The sequence below is a fragment of the Bacillus rossius genome, chromosome 3 (assembly GCF_032445375.1).
Source record: "Bacillus rossius redtenbacheri isolate Brsri chromosome 3, Brsri_v3, whole genome shotgun sequence".
Classification (NCBI taxonomy): Eukaryota; Metazoa; Arthropoda; class Insecta; order Phasmatodea; family Bacillidae; genus Bacillus; species Bacillus rossius.
Window position 1 is genome coordinate 70,362,155 of NC_086332.1, and position 21,488 is coordinate 70,383,642.

Sequence of the window (21,488 nt, forward strand, 5' to 3'; positions counted from 1 at the left end):
CAAGAACTAGTATAAATTAAAAAAGAAAAATTTAGAATTTTGAACGTGGCGGCCAAACGTAAGCGAAGGGGAATTCAAGCCACTACACACCAACACTCACCCACCCATGACCGGTGACCGGACGCACCACCCACGACAAACTATTCGCACTAGAACTATGTACTATCTAAGAACGAGGCGAGCGCGCCCAGCCCCTTTATACTCTAATTAGTCCGGCGTAAGAACACACACATGCATAGTTACAAGCGACAAGCAAAATCCTTCCGCGCACCACAAGCGCCTAGAGAGGGGACACGTTGACGTCAACACTGGAGGGAGAAAAGGAGGGGTAATACTCCGCTCAAGGGACGGCGCACTCACAGGTGAAAGAAAACAAAAAAAAACATCACGTAATTAATAAGATGTGACGGAAGCAGTGCGCCTCAGCACACTGCAAAAGAACTAAATTTTTCCTTGTATCTGTAACGTTGTACGTTCGTTTCCATAGATATCATAACTTAAACTTTATTTTATGCTAGTAAAAATATTTTTATACGCCTTAGTAAAAATATTTTTTATACGCCTGAATTCAACATTACGAAACTTTGCATGTATTCTAATAATCACATTCGCAATTCCCGCCCACCAGCACTTCACCTTTCACGCCACCTCCCGAACGGATTTAAAAACTGTAGTTACACCCACCAGTATAATGATTTGATTGCAGTGACTTGAATACTACGTAGTTTTACGAGAACGTCTAGTTACTTTTTGGCTAGGTTGCATAAGTCAAGAGAAGGTACAACTCACACGAAGAAAGCCAGGGTAGTTCCTCTTCCAAATGCTGTGTTCTGTACAGTGGCTCGACTACTAATAATATCCATTCTCCTCTGTGCAGACAGCTAGCCTAAGAGTGAGAGCGCTAGTTAAAACAAGTTTTGGTAGATGTTCATAAAATTAGGCACAGTTTTATTAAGTAATTTTAGTTTCCTGTATGAATTTTTGTTCTTTTTTTCTTTGATTTAACTGAGGGATTTAATTTTTAATTAGGATAGTGTAATGCTATGTAATTTTAAAAAAAACAGGGGAGCCACAATCTGAGATTTTAACCATGCATGTAGGCTATACCTTATTTTTTACCAAGGTAAAGGTTGATTGTCACTAGTGCAATAAATCTAATAGCTATAAAATAATTTAAGTGTAACTCTCCGTTTAACGCCAATGTGCAATCTTCTAAGTAAATTCATCTCAAAAATACCCATTGCTTTAAAAAAAATTATAATTTCACCATGATGCACACAAATCATCATGAAATAATTGAATTTACAACAGTTATGTCTGCGATATCTGTAATGCTCAATGATTTTAAGTTAATTACAAACAATCTTCACTTACAACTAGTGCAGGGTTCTGGAATATTGCTCTTTTCGCAGCACACGAACTTGCTACACGACGGCTCATACGAACGAGCCACAGATGTAGTGCAGAATCGTTTGATACCGGTCACACATCGGTGCGATGCCTGAAGCTCTCAAACGAATCAATCCCCCCCCCCCCCCACCCTCCTTGTCAAATTTAGAGGTTTTTTCTCCCTGAATTCTTGGCGCAAACATTCACAGAAAAACATAAGATGAAGAGTGCTGCCTAAGTGATGACTGCGGCAGGAACGTAATCTTCGTCGCCACAATCGCCACTCCCAAGATGCAGCCGGAGAAGGGGGGTGGGAAATCCAGTGATTATCTCCTCCATCTCGCATTATTGTCATGTTACTGTGGAAAAAAAAAAGAAACTGAGCAGTAGTAACATAGATAAATACTCACTTACTGTCTTTTCCTCAATTATTCCAGATTCGACTGCTAAGAGGATGAAAAGTTTATTTTAATGTAATGATAAAAGAATGTTTTTAATCTTCTTTAACGGGAGAAAATAAATTTGGCATGGCAATTATTTAAATATACAGTTTTTATATGATATTCCTTTCATTTGATTTTTATTCTTAATGAGATAAAAAGGCGTTAGATTAGATACATTAAAGCTAAACATATCGGAATACACTTAAGCAGGAGGTTTTAAATTTGGTAAAGTTTATCTTAACTGAAAAATAAAATAAAATAAAAAATAAATAAACTAAAAATTTCACCGCTGAGGTTGTAAAAACAGGGATAAGTTTGGTCTTATTAATATATAATATTAATATACATACATTATATCTAAGTCCGGAAAGAAAAACAAGAAACGTTTTGAGATAGCTGTTGTTGCATTAGGGGCAAGAAATGTGGTACTAATAAGCCCAAGACTTTAGGATTGCCATATGATATCATGCTAAAATAGCGTGACTTTCTACGGTATTATTTAAATAATTATGCATAATATGACAAACCAAGACAAACCTGTACGTAGATATTGTGAAGCTTCCCTACTACTAAGAGAATATATTTTTATAATCATAAAGTTGATGATATGCCCGAACTCATATGAACTGACCAAGGTTCTCTAGAGGCCACTAGATGGCAAGTAATTTAAGTAACATTAAGTACATAAATATGATTATAAATCAGGTATTTTTCAAAGAGTCTTTGTGTAAATTCTTACTTCAACACACAAACTAATAATGTAGGATATATGATAGGTGCACTAACAACACCATGGCACTATATTTTTCCATGTGTAACCTTTCAGGAGAATGATGTGTATAGTTTTTTATGTACATGTAGTGTACGCCGGTGAATTTTTGAAGGAGGTCTATAAGACTTGCGCCCCTTATATCGCCCACCCTCTGTATAGCAATGTTGAAATCAAAATATGGACTATTGGGTTAGCAAATATTGTAGAATACAGCATAGTAAATTCAGGCCCGTTAACATGGCTGAGGCACGAGACACAGTATTACAGCGATCCTAGTGGCACGAGCTGAAAATATACGCGCGAAATACAAATTTGTGTACGTTCTGATGGGTGACCTAGGCAAAAATTTTCTCTAAATTCTGAAAAGGAAAAAAAAAAAACTGTTTTTGTACTGAAAATAATGTTATTGTGTATTTTTTTATTATTACTCCAACTATTCATGCTTTAAAATTTTCAAACGATTCCATTTCATGGCAATTGCGTATGTTCAAAAGCTTACATTAAGTCATGCACTCCAATTGCATAAATCTTTCAAAGATAATATCAATTTCATAAACATCAGGGGTCACACCAAACGTATTCGTGTGCCAAATGACTCTATGATAGTGAAACTACCTTGGTCAATAAAAATAACTTATTTTACATCTTCTACCTATGTAGATACTGATGGATACGAGTACCCCAGCTTTTGGAAGTGGAGTACACTATTAAGTATAAATATGTTTGTAATTTCCTAGAGCAGGCGCTCTTCTGTAAAAAACAAACATAAATAGTTTTAACGTATTTCTGTTAAATTTAAATACCTAAACACACCAGTAAAAATAAATACCAAAATTTTATTTTAATGCATTTCTCTTCTTTTTTGTTGTAATATGTAAATTATTATAGTTGCGTCAAAGGTTACGCTAGTTCAGCTTACAACCATAATTTAATCAAAATTTTTTTGTATCTATAAAGACCAAGTGGCATGCCTTGGAGCAACAACAGCACAACTTCAAGGCTTCGCGGATTATGCTTGGTAAACATATTTGTATGTCTAAAATTTATGACCAATATCTTATCTTCTATGATTTTTGCAATATAATACTGAAATTACTTCCTCTTCACTTTATCAGGGGTGGAAATTCGTAAAATGTAGCCTGTGTGATAATCCAAAATATTATTCAGCTATGTTAAAAATTTTATCTTTATCCGTTCTGTATTAAAAACGTGATTGAGGAACAAGAATACAAATTTTGACATTGATGTATTAGTTTGGAAGTCGAATAATAATAATAATACAAAATGGATAGTCTGGCAATATATTTTTTTAGTTAAGTGAAGGTCAAAAAAATTCGTAACTTTCTTAGTAGGCATAATATAAAATTCTTTCTAAGCTATTCAATGCTTGACGCCTTAAGTTCAAATCTTTGGAAACATGTTCGCTGCATGGAATATGAGAAAATATTTTATCAATCATTTTGGAATATTAGACAACATATTATGGGCTATCATATACATCAAGTTCTTAAATTGTTCCAGAAGTGTTTAGAAGTTACCTGAACATTTCCGGAAGAAATAGGTACTTCGAAATCTATCTACCCTCTAGGCTGTGCCAAAAGGGGTATTTTTTTTTTTTAAACACACGGCTAGAATTTATCTCGCGCATTCGCTGAATAGATGAAAGTGAATTAGAAGGCTTGATGACTTACAAATGGCTAATTGTTCAGCATTAAATAATAATGATAACCGATGTTGCAATTTTTAATTATAATTACTGAAATATACTCCTGACGACAGAAAAATAAAGCAATTTATGAAAGTTGGTATTGTTTCGTGCCGAGGTAATGTTTGATTGGTACATGGTATGGGACCCACAATGATGGTACATCAGCATGCTGCTCGTCTATATTCTTCGGCACTCTGTGCACGCGCCACACCTCCCGTTCTGAACCCATGAGAGATTGTCATTACGACAGCGTGTTTTCTCACTTTTTGGTGCAGCTTCCAGGTGAAAGAGAACGACACTTATCTTCGGAACGTCCCTCGTACAGCTGGCGGCACGCCGATGCTAGTTATTACAGGGCGCCCACCCCACCGTCTCCCGCGAGAGGTGGTGTGCCGGTGCACGGAGTGGGTGAGAGGCGGTCTGGCTTCGTCACGCGCGGGCTACTTCCTGCTCGGGGCGTTGCGTCACGCCAGCGCGGCGGGCGATAATAGGTCCGTTACACCGTCAGAAACGAGGCGAGGGCGAGCGTGTGTCCAGCCTCTGCGCCACAGCGATCTCCAGTGTGGTGCTTCTGGGAAGCTCCACTGCCACTGGCTGTTTATTAACTCCTGCAAGCGCAACATGAACTAGTTTTTCTAAGGAGAAGATGTTTTATTTACTTTTCTTGTAGCTAATCACGCGTAATCTTGCCATGTATTCCGTCCACTGTATATTATATTATTTAATATATTTAATATTATACTTCAAAAATTTTACAATCACTTTAATTCCAACTCTAATACGTCTTCAGTTTGAAAAAATTTCAGAACTATATTATTCTTGTGCGTCGTGTTGTACACAAGCCAAGAGAGGATCTTAGTTGGAAAGGCTGGGAGTTGTATCAAAGAGAGTTTGTGGTTGGACATGATGGAACACAGTGTGTATGTAATATTACCTCAAATAAAACAGCCGAACGTCAGGAAGCTGTGTGCTGGAAGCAGGCCATGTTATAAGGCAGGGTTTTTTTGGAAGACCTAACTAAAAATAAATTTCGTCCCTTTATAGCTTTCACAAGGAAGTGCATTTGAAGAAAATTTGTCCTCAGTGTTATTATCAGCGACGTAGTAACTGAACATTGTGAAGAGTGCCTGCACGGAAGGCTGTTGCGGCAGCCAACACAATGTCGTTTATTCTGTGGTTTGCTCCACTAGATAATTAAAACGCAAAATCTAGCGAAATAGCACTTTCTTTTAATAACATTCCACAATCACTTTGCTCTCAGTTGAAAAAGCAAAAATTACGAAGGAACCACTCGCGGGAAGTACAGCGGCGAGCTCTCGCAACACAGAAATGGCCGAGTACGAGGAAGCAAAATAGTTGAGGCATTTAATTTTTTGGTACCGAATAGTTGGTCGCAGGTTGGCTGCGGGTTTTCCTGGAAACTGACCTTTCATGTCTGATGGGCTGAACCGCTGAAGTGTCCTTACGTTTTTTCTAGGTTTGTTAAGCTTAACTGTAGTGTTGATTGTTTAGTCATCTTAGAGGGCTCTGCCAGCAATCTGTACTCCACTGCCCGGTAGACATTACAACTGGCAGCTGACTGCTACGAGAACCTGTTTCTAGGTAGACTAGCCTCTCTTGAGTTCTCACTCGAAGGCGTTTTTGGATCAGTGTAGCGTAAATGGTGTAGAATTACCACGAGTTGCATATAAATAACTGCCACATATATATTGTGGCACAATAACATACTTTATAACAGGGTTGGCTGGTTTAATCCACAATGGTTTAAACCATGCTTTAAATCAAGTTTTTTTAAAAAACAAAAGGTTTTTTGAATGTAGTTTTAAATAGAATATCTTAATAAATTTTAATGAAAGATCTAATAAGAGCAATAGTTATTCATTAATGTTTCTTGTGATTTGCGGGAACAAAGAATTATAGGCCTATACCAATCAAGATCTTATCATTTACATTATCTGAATAAGTTGTAAATCACACCCAGCTAAATACTTCTCTAAAATTAAATTAAATAGTAAATTTTAGTCAAAAGTGTAAAAAAAGAGGAAATTAAATTTATTATTTTAAAATAATCCTATATTGTGGGAAATCCCTGACTGTACTGTAAATACCCTTTCTGTGTAAAATGGATTCTATGGAGAATTCTATGGAAAATCCTCCTGTGGGAAGATACCTTTTCTGTGGTTGAGTCCCAGTCAGATATAGAGATTTGCTGGACTCCAGTTCTTTGATGTTATAACTTTTCTGGTTCAACATGAGTGGCAGAAAACGGGATGTTGTATGGCTTTCATTTGAACATGCTGAGAACCTAAATAACTAATGTAATTAAAAAAACTGGTTTAAACAAAAAAAACTGGTGTAAGCAAAAAAACCTGGTTAAAAAAAACTGTTTTTTCCCCAACCCTGCTTTAAAATTATTATGGAAAATATTTATTTATAATGCCTTTAGAGACAATCTTGTGACATTGACATCATAAATGTTGAAGTAAAGCATTACGTCCTTCCGTCACGCACAGTGAATTAACACGACGTCATACATTTGTCATGCCAGGGTTTAGAAATCGAACCCGCAAATTTACCTACACGATAGTAATGCTTTGAACAGATTTTCGACTATAACAATTTTCTATCGTTTGAATTTCAAAATTTGGCTCTTTAAAGCAATGGAATTCCTAAAGACAGTAGTGACTGGCTGCTATAAATAATTATCCTTGTGAAGTCGCTGGCGTTTGACATTGAATTGGTTTTTAGGAATGACTACAACTGTTACTATACTGTCAAAATACACTATTGTTACGAGTGAGAAAACATGTTCGAAAAGGTTAGCCCAATTTATTAACTGCAGTTTTATTTACTGACTACTTTTTACACTATTAATTAAATTACAACTGCGAAAATGCCTGTTCACAAATTAATCAGTCTTTCAATTGTCTACTCTTTACTCTCACTTCTGGATCTCGACTCGAGAGTGACTCTCCCTACTGCTTGTCACTTACCTCATACCTCTGTCTGAACACACTGCCTCCCACTAGTAACTCGTCCTTCACATACAAAACTGTCCCGATGCACCAGTCTCCGCACACCAGACCCGTCCTTTGTCTTCCGCGTTCGCTCACCAAGGGGTCACTCGCCCTCTTCACTTCACTGTCTCTCGGAGGCTGGTATCGCTGCTTATATACCCCACAGCCCCTTACTGGAATGGTCTCGCACTCCTTCGAAGTGTCGTGTCATCAGGGTCGACTGGACACCCGAAGTATCCAGAACAATGGCATTCTAGTTACGCTACCTCACTGGGTGGGCTCCGGGAGCCCACAAAATTCTTCAGTGGGACAGAGGAGGGAGGAAGGGGGTAGCGAAGTGATGTTGTTAACTCGATAGATAAGGAATGTGTCGCGCTAATGGACCGCGTCTCACCGGGTAGCTAACAGGCCTGCTGACTGGCTAGCAGGCCCACTGGCCTGCCTCGCGGACCCGCCTCTAGTATGCTTACTGTGTTGTTTTTTTAAATTTCTTAATGTGTGATATCTGCCTAAACGAACACAAATTTTCGATATAAGAAACAGGTGCGCAGCCACAACGCGCGTTAGAAGTCAAACATTACAGAAAGAGGTATAATAATTCTGTAGGGTACAAAAATATTTTAGATGCGAGTACAAGTGTGCGAGTATACAAGAGTACAGGCGAGTGTTTGTATAAGACTGTGTGCAAGTATCCGAGTGCCGAAATCTGTTGCTTGAGTTGGGAACACACGCGGTAATTTGAAGTCTGTATTGACTCGGAGGTAACCTTGAGCTGTGCATGACCCTCGACCGGCTGTGCCTCGCGGGCCCGCGGCGCCCGAATGCGTGGCGTGGGCCCGTCTTGACGGGCCTTTGTGCCGCCCGCTCGTAACGGGCGGGCGCTAATGGCTGGCAGTGCGTCACTCTCGCCGTGCTCGTGACTCGGCGAGTTTCGTCAGAGCCGCGTTCCTCTCGTGTCGGCGCTGTGCGTGTTGGGTGCCTGCGCATTGCTGTGTGAGCATCTGCAGCTCCACGTTACTTCTGAACGCCTCCTAAGTTGTAGGTATAGAATAGTTCCTCCTGCGCCAGGGTTCTGGGTGAGGAGCCGAGCGCCAGCTTGTATTGTGACCAAGGTACGATACCATTACCAAGGTACGATATTCGCTCATCAGAACGATCTGGCACTGATAGCGTTAAATTGTTATCCAATACGTCTTCAAATAGCGTAGAAAATGTGTAAACATCTAAACGGTCTTAAAATGTAACGTCACCTCCCCCTCTTGTCTGGCTGGTGCTGTAAGTCTGCAGTTTGGTAAAGGTGGGGTAAAATCTGAGGTTAATCTCCTGATGGTAATTGATGAGCGCGCAAAAGTATTAACACGAAAAACGTCGAATTTAAGCTGATTTCCAACACCAAGTGACAGTTCTGTGTTAAGAATGTGAATTGAAATTACATAACTGGATACCACACATATATATATATATATGTGTGTGTGTGCGTGTGTGTGTGTGTGTGTGTGTGTTGACACCTTGAACTTGAGTAGTGAGCAGAGCTATCTGGTGGGGTACGTGCAAACTATTTGACTGGTAAAGTCACCGAAACATTCGGGACGCATAGTCACGTGACGGAGATATAATACATAGATTGCACACCGCGTGAAATTCGCTCTGTTTCCAAACTTCTCTTTCACGCGCACAAACACTAACACAAACATGCCCACCAAACACGTAGAGTTGCTGTTGCCTAACACCGTCTTTCTGATTTAGATGCACCTCCTCGAACTGCTTTGCCTTGTTCGTTACATCACTAAGGGAGGATTCGTGATTTTGTAGACGATTTCTTTATAAATATTTCTCACCTCTCGGAGCCATCATAAGACTGCGATGTACTCTTTAATGCACACCCAGTTTGATGCGAACTATCTGTCCGAGCGTGGTAATTTTATAGTCATAGAGAACTGAGTATTTTACCGGCATCTAACATGCACAGCACCTTACAGTTGTAATAGATGAAGATAGGTGTTTTTTTGGTTCCTTAGTCACGGCTGTGTGATGTGGCTCACATGCTCTTTGGTCTACAGTAATATTAGAGACAGTCAATTTCTTCACGTAGCCTAACGACAATGCCTGATGTACATGTTCTCTCTGCAGTGTATAGAATTGTGCAAATATTTGTTCAGCTTTGTATTATCTATTAGACAGAATTTCGATTTTAATGAGTTGAAATTCTAAACATTTAATAAGAAAAATACTGGAAATCCTTCTTAATTCTAGTCAAGGAAAGTTGGGGAATCATGACCGTGAAATTTTGTAGCAACCAGGAAATGTTTTCTAGTTACAAAAGCAACAAAAATATATTTTAAGTTTTCCACGATGTTTCGGAAATGTAATTGTTTTGAATTATCATATTACAAAAAATGAGCAAGTCTTTCAGTACCCGCCAATGATGTGTAAACATATAACCTTGGTAACGAAAAAATTCAAGATGTTTTATGTTGCAGTTAAATTTGTAACATGCGTTACTTGCGTTATACCATTTATTATAAGTTTATAAACCCGGCCTTAGAAACACCACATAGCAAGTACCGAGAATTCACTGTATTTTTGATACAATAAGAGCCCTTTGACCTGGCAACGGCAGTTGCCACACAGGAAAGTTTTCAGCGATAGTTGCCCAGTTGCTGAGGAGATCCCAGTCAATATCACCCAGTGTTCAGCTGTTCGCTGAAGTGAGCGCCGCGCTCTTGTGCTGTGGGCGTTAAATACATTTTAATTGCATTGATAATGGGCGGATGTGTCCATAAGAAGAAAAACATGTGAGCGAGTCTTTCGGTACTGCCAGAGATGTGTAACATCTAACACCTGTAAAAAAAAATACATGTTTTCTCATGTTGTAAATACACTTATTATACGATAATCGGACACGAAATTTAACATAGAATTCTTTAAAATAATGCCGAGCGTGATAAATAAACGAAAATTGTGTTTCAAATACATTTCTGGATGCGAATCACACGTAGTTTCCGCACCCGCCGCTAGAATTTGTTGCGGAGCAGCTACGTCGACTATCGAATCAGTCGATTTGCAGAGTGAAATGTTAAACTATATAATGAAACGGCTCCGATTAAAGCGGAAAAGACTAGGTAAATACTAAACCCGTTTTTGGACCTGATTTTCGACAAGGAAATGTATAAAGTACTGCCCATCTTGTTAAAATGCACTAAACAGTTAATACTATAAAGTTTCCCTTTGTCCCTATGAACGTTGGTTCGCGCCATTCGCCACAATGGCAGCACCGTGGGTACACATTCCGTTCCATGCGACTTCCGTTACATCACGAAATTACTCCCACCAAATGCCGTATACCGAGAGCTAAGATGTTACACATCAAAAAGTAATCAAGAAAAAAAGTATTTATTGACGCATACTATCAATGCTGCCAAACTGGGGGAAGGAGCCTTCTGTTTCATATTTTCTCAATTTTTTACTGAATTTATTAAACAATTTTTATAACTACTTTATAATGTTACTTGAAACGTTCAGAACTGAGCAAAATTTTGAAATTGTTGTTGAAGTATTGTTGATGTATACCTGTTGAGGAACGATTTACAGTCACAATCAGGTATTAATTGTATGAATGACATGACACAGTAAAATAACTAGACAAATGTGCAACATTTGATGATCAATAGTTCTCTAGAAAAATATATTATCACAAGCTAAATATATTAAGAATATATTTTTTTTATTATAGCTTTATAATAACTAATTAATACGAAGTTGGTGATATTGTATTAGGTTCGTAAATTTCGTACGACATATTTTTTTTCCCCCCACAAGTTTATTAGCGTAATCAACATTAGAGATTTCCCACAGGGCTGGTCACTCATGGCCAACTCAATGAAGGGCTCGGTATCAAACGTAGAACACATGTTTTGCAGTCAAAAAGAAGGAAATTTGACTAGACACAGTTGCCCGTGTGAAAGCTCTCACTTAACGGAACGGAACAGTTGTTGACGGCGGTGGCGGACGATTTCTGAGTGACTGACGGGGAGAGCAACTGCGAGCAACTATCGCTCGAGAGTTGCACGAGAGCTGACGAGACAGTTGCCCGTGTGAACGCTAGCTAGAAATCACTATCAAGACAATGATTCAGCAGTTGATAGCGACTCGCCCGCCACTCAGTTGCCGTCGATCGAGTTGTCCGTGTTAAAGGGCTCTTAAAGAACCGGGAATTTAAAATCGGTTCCCGGTTCTTTCGGTACTTTTGGGACTCGACATCGACGGCATAAAATTTATTTTTTATCGCGCGCTAATGTTACTCTGGCGAGGATCGATGCGGGCACGGTGAGGAAAGTGAGTCTGCCGCGCCGCGCTCCTCAGTCGCCAGTCGGTGTTCGTACTGCTGGGTGTGAGCTACGTCTGTATTGTTGCGCCAGTTTTCTATACATAACGATATTTTGCTTTTAAGTTTGTTATGAAAAGAAGAAATGTTATTTTATGTTAATAAGTCGTTGATTTTGTATGCGTTAAAAGATTATTTGTTTCATTTCCCCCCCCCCCCCCCCCCTAAGTTACAGATTGAGATTAAGACTGAGAATAAAATTAGTACGATAGTAAATACTTTTTGCAATAAAAAAATTGTAATACAAATATTTATCTTTTGACTTTTGGTCACTAAAACTTGTTTAATAGTTCAAAACTAACTATTACTAATTCAGTCACCGACTGCTGCACCATTAATAACAAAACATCTATCCAAAGTACCGGCAATTCTTGGTTCCGTTGAAGGCTGGTACTGAAATTCACCGACACCCACGAATCCTCATATGCCCCCGGAGGCTTTTTGTGTCGTGATGCCAGAAACAGAGCTTCCACAAATCAGGATAGCCCTCGCCTGCCATTGTCTGTGCAAGGAGAGGAGCTCTATCATATATAAACCCATGGATTTCCAGTCTGATAACGAGAACAGATGTTAGTTCTCGAAACGTCGCAACTGTTGTCATTGGAAACCTTCCGTGCTCATCAATGCTATCGTCGTTGTGTTGTCCATAGTACTTGTTTATCTTCATCGTTGTGTTTATATGTTTGCTGCGTTTTCCAGGTTTGTTGTTTGCCTGCATTTAGTCTGTCTTGTCGTTATCATCCCACTGTGTTCGTCTGTGTTGTTATATTATTTTTCATGACTGAGTTCCTTCAACGGAATTCTTGTGCTGTCTGATATTTAGAGGTTGAACATTTTTTGTCCGCGCTGTCGTCGTTGTGTTGTTAATAATACTTGTTTAGTTTCATCGTTGGTTCCATTTGTCCGACATCAGCTGATTCAGTCTTGTTTTCCGTGAATTTTTTATATTCATATTTTTTTCTGAATTTTTCCATGATAAACTGTGCAAAACTGCAATGACGTATGTAAAAAAAGCATTAAATCAAGCATGTGAATGTTCCCCCCACAAAACCCCCATATCCCCGCGCTTGTCCCATTAGAATGTAGGGGTGGTAAATACGTCAGCGCCGCCATGTTGGTGAAGTATCAATAGTGTTATGGTATCTGACCTAGACTACTCCCGGTATTTCTTCATAAAAATCTGGAATTAGCAAAAAAATTAAAATAAAATCTTTAAGGTGGGTAAATTCAAGCCTTAAACAGTAAATAAAAAAAGAGCATTGCGAATCAGTAAAAACTGGCTAATAGCTATTGAAATGGCTACGTTTCAAATTGTTTTGGAGGCTGTATTTTGATCAGTTTCAAATTTAAAGTGTTTAATTTTTCCATACCAACACGAGGCTGAGCCTTCCTCGGTCTTGCAAATTGGGCCTCGTGCGATCCGGGGATATGAAACATGGAACTGTTGATCCAGCTTGCCTCTCGTCGCGGTGGCGATGACCTCGAAGACTGTCTTGTTTCAGGAGCGCGGCTGAGACGGCCACCATGCTGGGAGCGAGCGTCGCCTTCCTGCTGGCCTGCTTGGTGGCTCGCGGGGCCTGCGCGGACTCGAACCAGACACAGGCGAGTCGAACATCACTGCGATGAAGATACTCCTCGACACCTTAACTCGATATGTTGCCAGCAGATCATCAACGAAATACATCGTCTTGGCATACTATTTGCCAATTTGAAGGGGTTACATCTGTAGGGTAATTTCCCCAATTGGTAGCAGTGAAATAAGCATCCATGGCTGTTGAAACAAAATCGTTTATATATTTACTAAACACAAACAGCGTGTTAATATTGTAATCGATTATTTAATAAAAGTTTATATACAATAAATATTAATTCTTTGTAAAATACAAGGTTAGCAGACTTGTGCACGTGTAATTTTTTTAAAACTCATATTTTGCGGCGATGCAGTTTTTAATTTATGAAACAAAATATAATACTTTTTAACATAGTGTCTTGTTGTTCCATATTACAAAATAAATAATCTTAAAACATTATTTGGTTAATATTCCCAGCACAGCCTACAGACGTAGGTAGATTTCGAAGTACCATTTCTTCTGTAAATGTGGGAACTTCTATAAACTCCTGGAGTATTTTATGAACTTAATGTCCAAAAATCCTATATGTTCGCCAATTAAAAAAAATATTGATTAAACATTTTCTCATATTCCATGCAGCGAAATTATTTTGAATGTTTTTTATTTCATTGCATCCAGCATTGAATGTCGTAATGAATTTCATATTATGCCAACCACGGTAGTTATACAATTATTTTTCACCTTCAAACACTATTTTTATCCCTTGCAATACTACGTGGTCGAATAAAAAAAATTGGACATATATTTCAGGTACTATTAAGATGGTTACAAATAAATTCCGACGAATTTGATACTAACGTAGTTTTGAATTTTTTTTTAACCCCTGTTTTACGGCAAGAATTCTTTTCATCAAAAATGGTTTCAGCCAAATTTCTAGATAAAGTTTAAAATTCAGAGTTGATAGTATACCTATTAAAAAAGTAATGATTCTTTTTTACTTTCAACCCTTGTTATGTACCCCCTTTTTTTGCAGTATTGGATGGTTACATTAAATTTATTTTAACAAAGGTTTTAGACACTATTTAGAAAGTTAATCAAACATAAGAACAGATTCGTTAGTGTACATGGTAGGGAAGTTTTAATCTATTTCCTTATTACAAACCCCAAGTGTTTTCAACCCCTTGCAATAATGGTATGTATTATCAAAAACTTGTTTCAGACAAATGTTTAAAATAAAATTTATATTTACAAACAATTTGAACGGATTTGATGGTGTGTTTACTAAGAAGTTATTAATTTCTTATTGTATTTTAACCACTCTTTGCAATGGTTTGTTTTATCAGTAATTGTTTCAGAAAAAAAGTTTTATATAGTAATTGTATGGTTTGCAGAAAATGTTTAACGGATTTTATAGTGTGCCTACTAAGGGAGTTGCATTTTTTTTTTTTGTCATTCAACACCTGTTTATTCCAACCTTTGCAGGAATGTTAGGTCGTATAAAATTTATTTCAGATACAAGTTGTAGATATTAATCTATTGTTTTATAATAAAATACAACGAATTTAATTTTTCAAGCATCTGCAAAAGAAATTTATGCCAGTCAACTTTATTCGTAAGCACTGAACCCCACAGTTTGATCAGTATGACAAATGGAGTAAAAAAAACCATCCCACTCGGTCAAGGTAGATTTCGAAGTACCTTTTTCTTCTGAAAATGTTCTGGAAACTTCTATAAACTTCTGGAACACATTAAGAACTTAATATACATAACATCCTGTACGTTATACAATATTCAAATTGAACGATTAAACATTTACTTATATTCCATGCCACAAAACTGTTAAAAATATTTTAGCTCATTACATCCAGCACCGAATAACATTATAACGAATTTCATATTAGGCCTACTAAGGAATTTATGACTTGATGTAAGTTTTTGGACATACGCCATTGCTAAGAACTTTTTCTGTTGAAGAAAAACTAATAAATAAAATAAATAAATAAAAATACTCAAAAAAGACAAAAAACACACAAAATTAAGCAAACAATTGCTGTTGTCAACAAGGATATGAACACCACAAAATATTCCGAAACAGGAATATGGTCAAAAAACAAAGAAAAACAAAGAAAAATGTACTAAGAGAACGGGGAAAAAAACCCCACAAATGATGACAACACAAAAATATTGAACCCAAAATAATTCAGCACAACAGTTGAAACGAGACAAAAACAAGACAAAACGAAAAGACAAACAAACACAATAGTTTTACCAAAACAGAAGCAAGCGACGTTTCGGGAACTGCTATCTGCTCCCGTCCTCAGGCAGAGACGCACATGGTACGGAAACACAGGTGCGACTCAGCCAGCAGAGCATTGAATTAAAAAATATATGGATCCCTTTGATAAAGAGAGAAACATCCCTGCCGCCGCCGTTTCCTCATATGCTCGGCCGGGAGCGTGTGACAGCGATACCAGGAACTCTTACGTTCCCATAACTCGCTATGTGGTCGCCAATAAAAATAGTGCAACCCCGTCACTTTGTTCGAATCATTGGAAACGACGGCGGGGCGCGAAGTGTGCGATTTTAAGATTAAAGGTGGCTCACGGTCCAGAAAGAAACATCCCTGCAGCACAAAACAATAGCCAATACTCAACCCACCATAACCAATCCGCTTTAACTCCATGGTGCACAGCCAATAGGGAGACAGCTCGTCTGCCATTGGCTGAGCAAGATGTAGCCCTTTCTCTGATAAATACCCTCATTTTCCAGCCCCTTCTCAGTCGCACCTGTGTTTCCGTACCATGTGCGTCTCTGCCTGAGGACGGGAGCAGATAGCAGTTCCCGAAACGTCGCTTGCTTCTGTTTTGGTAAAACTATTGTGTTTGTTTGTCTTTTCGTTTTGTCGTGTTTTTGTCTCGTTTCAACTGTTGTGCTGAATTATTTTGGGTTCAATTTTTTTGTGTTGTCATCATTTGTGTGTGTTTTTTTTTTCGTTCTCTTAGTACATTTTTCTTTGTTTTTCTTTGTTTGTTGACCATATTCCTTTTCGGAATATTTTGTGGTGTTCATATCCTTGTTGACAACAGCAATTGTTTGCTTAATTTTGTGTGTTTTTTTTGTCTTTTTTGGGTATTTTTATTTATTTTATTTATTAGTTTTTCTTCACCAGAAAAAGTTCTTAGTAATGGCGTATGTCAAAAAACTTACGTCAAGTCATGCACTCCCATTGCACAAATCTTTTAAAGATAAGGTATTTATGCATTTTTGATATTCAAACGCTATATTTCGTACCTTGCACTAATAAGTGATCACACAAAAAGTTGCTTTGGACCAAGGTTTAATATAATATGAAGATTGTCAAAAATAAATTTGAATGTATTTGGTAGGAAGTTTTGAATTTTTTGAACCCCGGTTTTTACGGTACATATTTCGTCTCATAAAAAATTATTTCAGCCAAAGATTTTGAATAATGTTTTGGATTTTTGTAGTAAATTATTATGAATTTGCTAGTACATCTACTATATATATATATAGTCTTTCCACCATTGTTTTTTACACCCCTTGCAGTAATGGCTGGTTACATAAAAATTTTCTTTAGACTAATTTTTGACAACATTTAGAAAGTTAAACAAAAATAAGAATGGCTTCGATAATGAACCAAGTATGGAAGTTTTGTTTATTTTTTTTTTATTCCACCATGAGGTTTTTTCATCCTTGCAGTCTAATCAAAATAATTTTTTTAAAGTTTTAAAATTCATTGTTGTATGTTTATTCTTTTTAGATTTTACCATAATTAAGAACGGATTTAATTGTGTTTATGGTATGTAAATTGAGATTTTTAAATATATTTTTACCCTTGTTATTTTCAAACCTTGGGCAATCGTTTGTCTTATCAAAAATTGTTTCAGACAAAAATTTTTGTTACAAATTATAAGATTTACAAACAATTATAACGGATTTGATGGCGTGCCTACTAAAGAAGTTGCGAATTTTTTTTGTCCTCCAAGTCATGTTTTTTCCACCCCTTGCACTTATAGTTGGTCGTATCAAAAATGTATTCAGACAAAGGTTTTTGGGGTTACTCCTACGAGTAATACGTTAATAATACGTCCAAACAATGCGGTTTTTGTCATACTATGGGAGTTATAGCGATTTTTCTGTTTATCAAAAGACCTTCCCCATTTATACCCATTTGGTGGGATTGTGCCCATTAACGAACTCTCGCCGGTGATAGCTGTCAAGCTTTGCCCGTCATTCCAAGATCAACACAGCAAATGAGCTGAATGCATGCGTGAAGAAAATTACACTGACCACCAAAGTACGTATGCATTTGCTTAGAAATTATTCGGCACAAACATTTGCGAAGCAACTTTTGGATATGGGCGATGGCCAATTACCGGTTAGTTATACAACACAAGATATATCGTTTACACCAAACTTCTCTCAACTTAGTAATCAATAGAAGATCCTGAAAAGAAAGTATTCCCGAACATTAACAACAACTTCAGGAATCATGATCGGCTTTGCGAGCGTGCTATCTTAGCTCCAAAGCATGATGACATCAATCGAATCAATATTAAAATTCAATTGAAAATTCCTGGTGCAGTTACAGAGTACAAATCCATCGACACAGTTATAGAAGAGGATCAAGCTGTTAATTATCCAGTCGAATTTATCAATTCGTTGGAGCCACCTGGAACTACACCACACAAACTGACGTTGAAAATTGGCTCATCAATACTGCTCCTTCGGAATCTGAACACACTAAAGTTATGCAATGGAACCAGACTTTCCGTGAAAAAATTGATGTCAAATGTGATTGTAGCAACAATAATTAACGACAACAGTAAAGGAGAAGATGCACTGATTCCGCGCATTCCGATGATTCCTACTGATTTGCCATCCACGTTCAAACGTCTGAAATTTCCTCTGCGTCTTGCGTTCGCTATGACAATAAACAAAGCTTAAGGTCAGTCACTGTGCATTGGTGGATTAAATTTATGAAATCCACGTTTTTCGCTTGCTTCAGAGTAGGAACTTCAAAAACTCTGTACATCTCTACACCAAATCAGAAAATCCAAAATATTGTTAATCAACTTGCGTTATACTAGATGCTAGTATTAGTTTAAAATATTTTTAATTAGTTAAATTACATAACAAATAGTATAGTCTAAAATAGTGTTCATTACAGTCAGTAAAAAAAGTTTATAGTTTATTAGTTTATACGAATAAATATAATGAAATGTTATCATTATAAGTTATCTTTAATTTCTCCAAAAAAAAATTATAACGCATTTTAGATTCTAGGTAAAATACAAACAATTTTTTTTTAGATATAAAAAATAAAATAAATATACAAAGGCAGGAAACGTCTGCTGGTTCTGCAATATATGATTATATATATATAGATAGATAAGTAAATATAAGCTAATGCCCGGCATGCGTTGCAATGCCTCAATCAATATATCTATACAGCTTTATATTTATATCTCCCTCTGTATTTATATCTATATACCCATATCTATATATCTCTATATATGTCACTCTATAGCAATCAAAATATTAAAAATATTAAAAATCTATGTTTTATCCATCTATAGTTTTATATATCTTTTTACCTGTCACAGGTGTGATATAGGTACATAAAACACGCGAGTATTCGAATGCAAAGTTGTATCAAAATTTCAAAGCAATCGGTGAAGAACTTCCGGAGATTTGAGATTTTGAACGAACGACCGTTTACATTTTTATTTACATATAGATATGTGCTTTCGAGGTGAAGCAGTGGTAAGACACTGGACTACACTTTCCAAATGACCAGGTTGCAAATCGCGGTCTGACCCATAGTAAGGTTGCCTTATTCCGTGATAAGTTATTTCTAATGAATTTACTGAACTACTTGGGAGACTATATAGGTGTAACAATTTTTTTATATAAAGTTTATTTGACAGCCAGTTAACACATGCTGTAGTATATAATTTATATAACCTCAGTTCAACATAATAATTTTCTAAAATTAACACAGCATGGATTCCTAACTCCGTGATAGGTGCCTTTATTCCGTGATAGTGGTATCCTAATTCCGTGATACATTGAAAAAATATATAAAACACATCCAAGAAATGCAATTCTGTCACAATTGTGTCCCAAGTACTATTTACACACAAAAATTAATATTTAGTACAAAATACATGCTCCAAATAAAGTGTTACAAGTCTAACACAGTGATCGTATTTCTACAACACTAGTCACTACATTTCTGCCAGATGTTACAAACATAAGTCCGGTTTCATCGCAATTCCAAATTCTATGAGGCGAATCCAAAAGATCGTGTTCAAGCAGCACTTTCTCTGGAGAATTGTAATATTCCTGTATTAACACAGGATTGACACATGATGCACGATAACTAGATAAGTTTTCAGGTCGCCTGAGAGTGAAGTTGAACCTTTTAACGTTTCAACCCCCTATACCGCTTTATTTTCCGCAGATTCTTTAACTGCATTAAACCTTTCAGCTTACCAGTGTTTTTTTGGCTATTTCATACGCGAGTTTCCTGATTTCAAAAACAGTCAATCCGAAACTAATGACCCCCATACGTTCAACATACTTAGCAAGTTTACATTCTACATCAAATAATTCAAGCACGAATGGTACACCAACTTACACCACATCGAGATTAAAATCACTCCTCCCATCAAGATGTTCATTGGCCCTCATAACGTTTTCTTTAAATGTCGACCACGGCACTTTATAGTGCTTGGACGCCTTCTAGACTGTCCACTCTTCCTGAAGAACTTTTCTGACAGCTAGTTGCAGGGCTTGTTTTAGCACTTCGACCTCCTACTTCCAGACGATCAACAGGTTTTACCATTTTCTTTGCCCATTGTTGAACGAGGACTACCTACTGAAATAAACACATTATCGGGCTGTAAAATAAGAAACTTACTGTAAAGCAACTAAAACAAAATTATTATTATAATAAAACTAAAAACAGCTAAACTGAAGGATATATTTTGGACACAACTGATATCAAGTGTCTTTAATTGATGAACAGTCTGTAGTTTGAGAATGATAAATGAAATATTCTGTTCTACATTTAAAAAATATATATATTTACATGTTTCAGGAAAAAACAGGCACTGATTAAACATACTTCAACAATGAAATAATTTTGTTACTCCCATGCTTTAGTTTGTGCTTCCAAATTATTTGCCCAAAAACGAAATAAAAAAGAGAAACGGGAAAGCAAATACATATTTTTAAAACGAGCCCTCTACAATAATCTACACATACAGTTTACACTTAAACATTGAAAATTAAATCCTTAAAAGCGTAAGGCAGTTATATGTATATTTAAGTTTTCATTACAAAATTCACTCTACTGTTGTATAAATGATGAGTATAATTGCTTCATAGTACCCACTCTTCAAACAACTGTGCACCATATGAAAAAAAAAAAAAACGCGCGAACGAAGAGCCGCCTCTTCCCTACGAAAGAGAACATCGCGAGCTATATTTTGAGATCTGGCCCAACTATCTACTGCTACTCGCTTGATCGTGAGAGACAAAACAAAAAAATATCACGGAATAAGGGATATCACGGAAATAGGCAACCTTACCCTATCGTGGGGTGAGTACAACAATTAGGTAACTACAAATGTGCTGTTTCGAGGCAAAAAAAAGATAACGATGTGTCCCTCCTCCCCCCCCCCCCCCCCCCCACCGCGCCCTGATTTTGAGAGAATTTGAAGACATAGCGATTTGATTGTTTGACAACTTTTCCTGAAATTTAAGTTGTAGCGTGTTGTGGATCTAGCCTGTGCATCGTATCGCATTTCACTTTTTTTAGTTACCTAATTATTTTGGTACTTATTCCACGATATGATTTCGATAATTACTGGGTTAGATCATTTTTTTTAATGTAGGCCTCTACTCCTTTAAACAGAAATCGGTGCTATACCGATTGATTTTAAAAAATGTTATGTAATATTTTGTGAAGGCTACAAAACATTTTTTGTCTGTTAGCTAGGTGTCCAATTTCTTCTTTTTTTAACTATGTTACATAAATACTCGCCTACGAGGTTGTGCTTGGCCCGAACGCGAGGTGGGATTTGTTTGTTGCATAACGACCTCGGTTCCTGGTGACCTTCGTGACTCCTCTCCGAAACTTCGTAAGTAAGATTTGACTGTTAATTCTCGGCGGC

At 37.1% G+C, this 21,488-nt stretch overlaps 1 protein-coding gene across 1 annotated transcript in view; it reads left to right on the forward strand.

The window, feature by feature from the left end:
- The window catches only part of LOC134530870 (proteoglycan 4-like), an 82,701-nt gene that overhangs the window by 24,475 nt on the left and 36,738 nt on the right, over positions 1–21,488 (forward strand). Inside the window, exon 2 of the mRNA XM_063366136.1 lies at positions 13,216–13,315. Within this exon, the coding sequence (XP_063222206.1) occupies positions 13,238–13,315 (78 nt within the window). The 5' untranslated portion in view covers positions 13,216–13,237. The remainder of the gene's footprint in view (positions 1–13,215; positions 13,316–21,488) is intronic.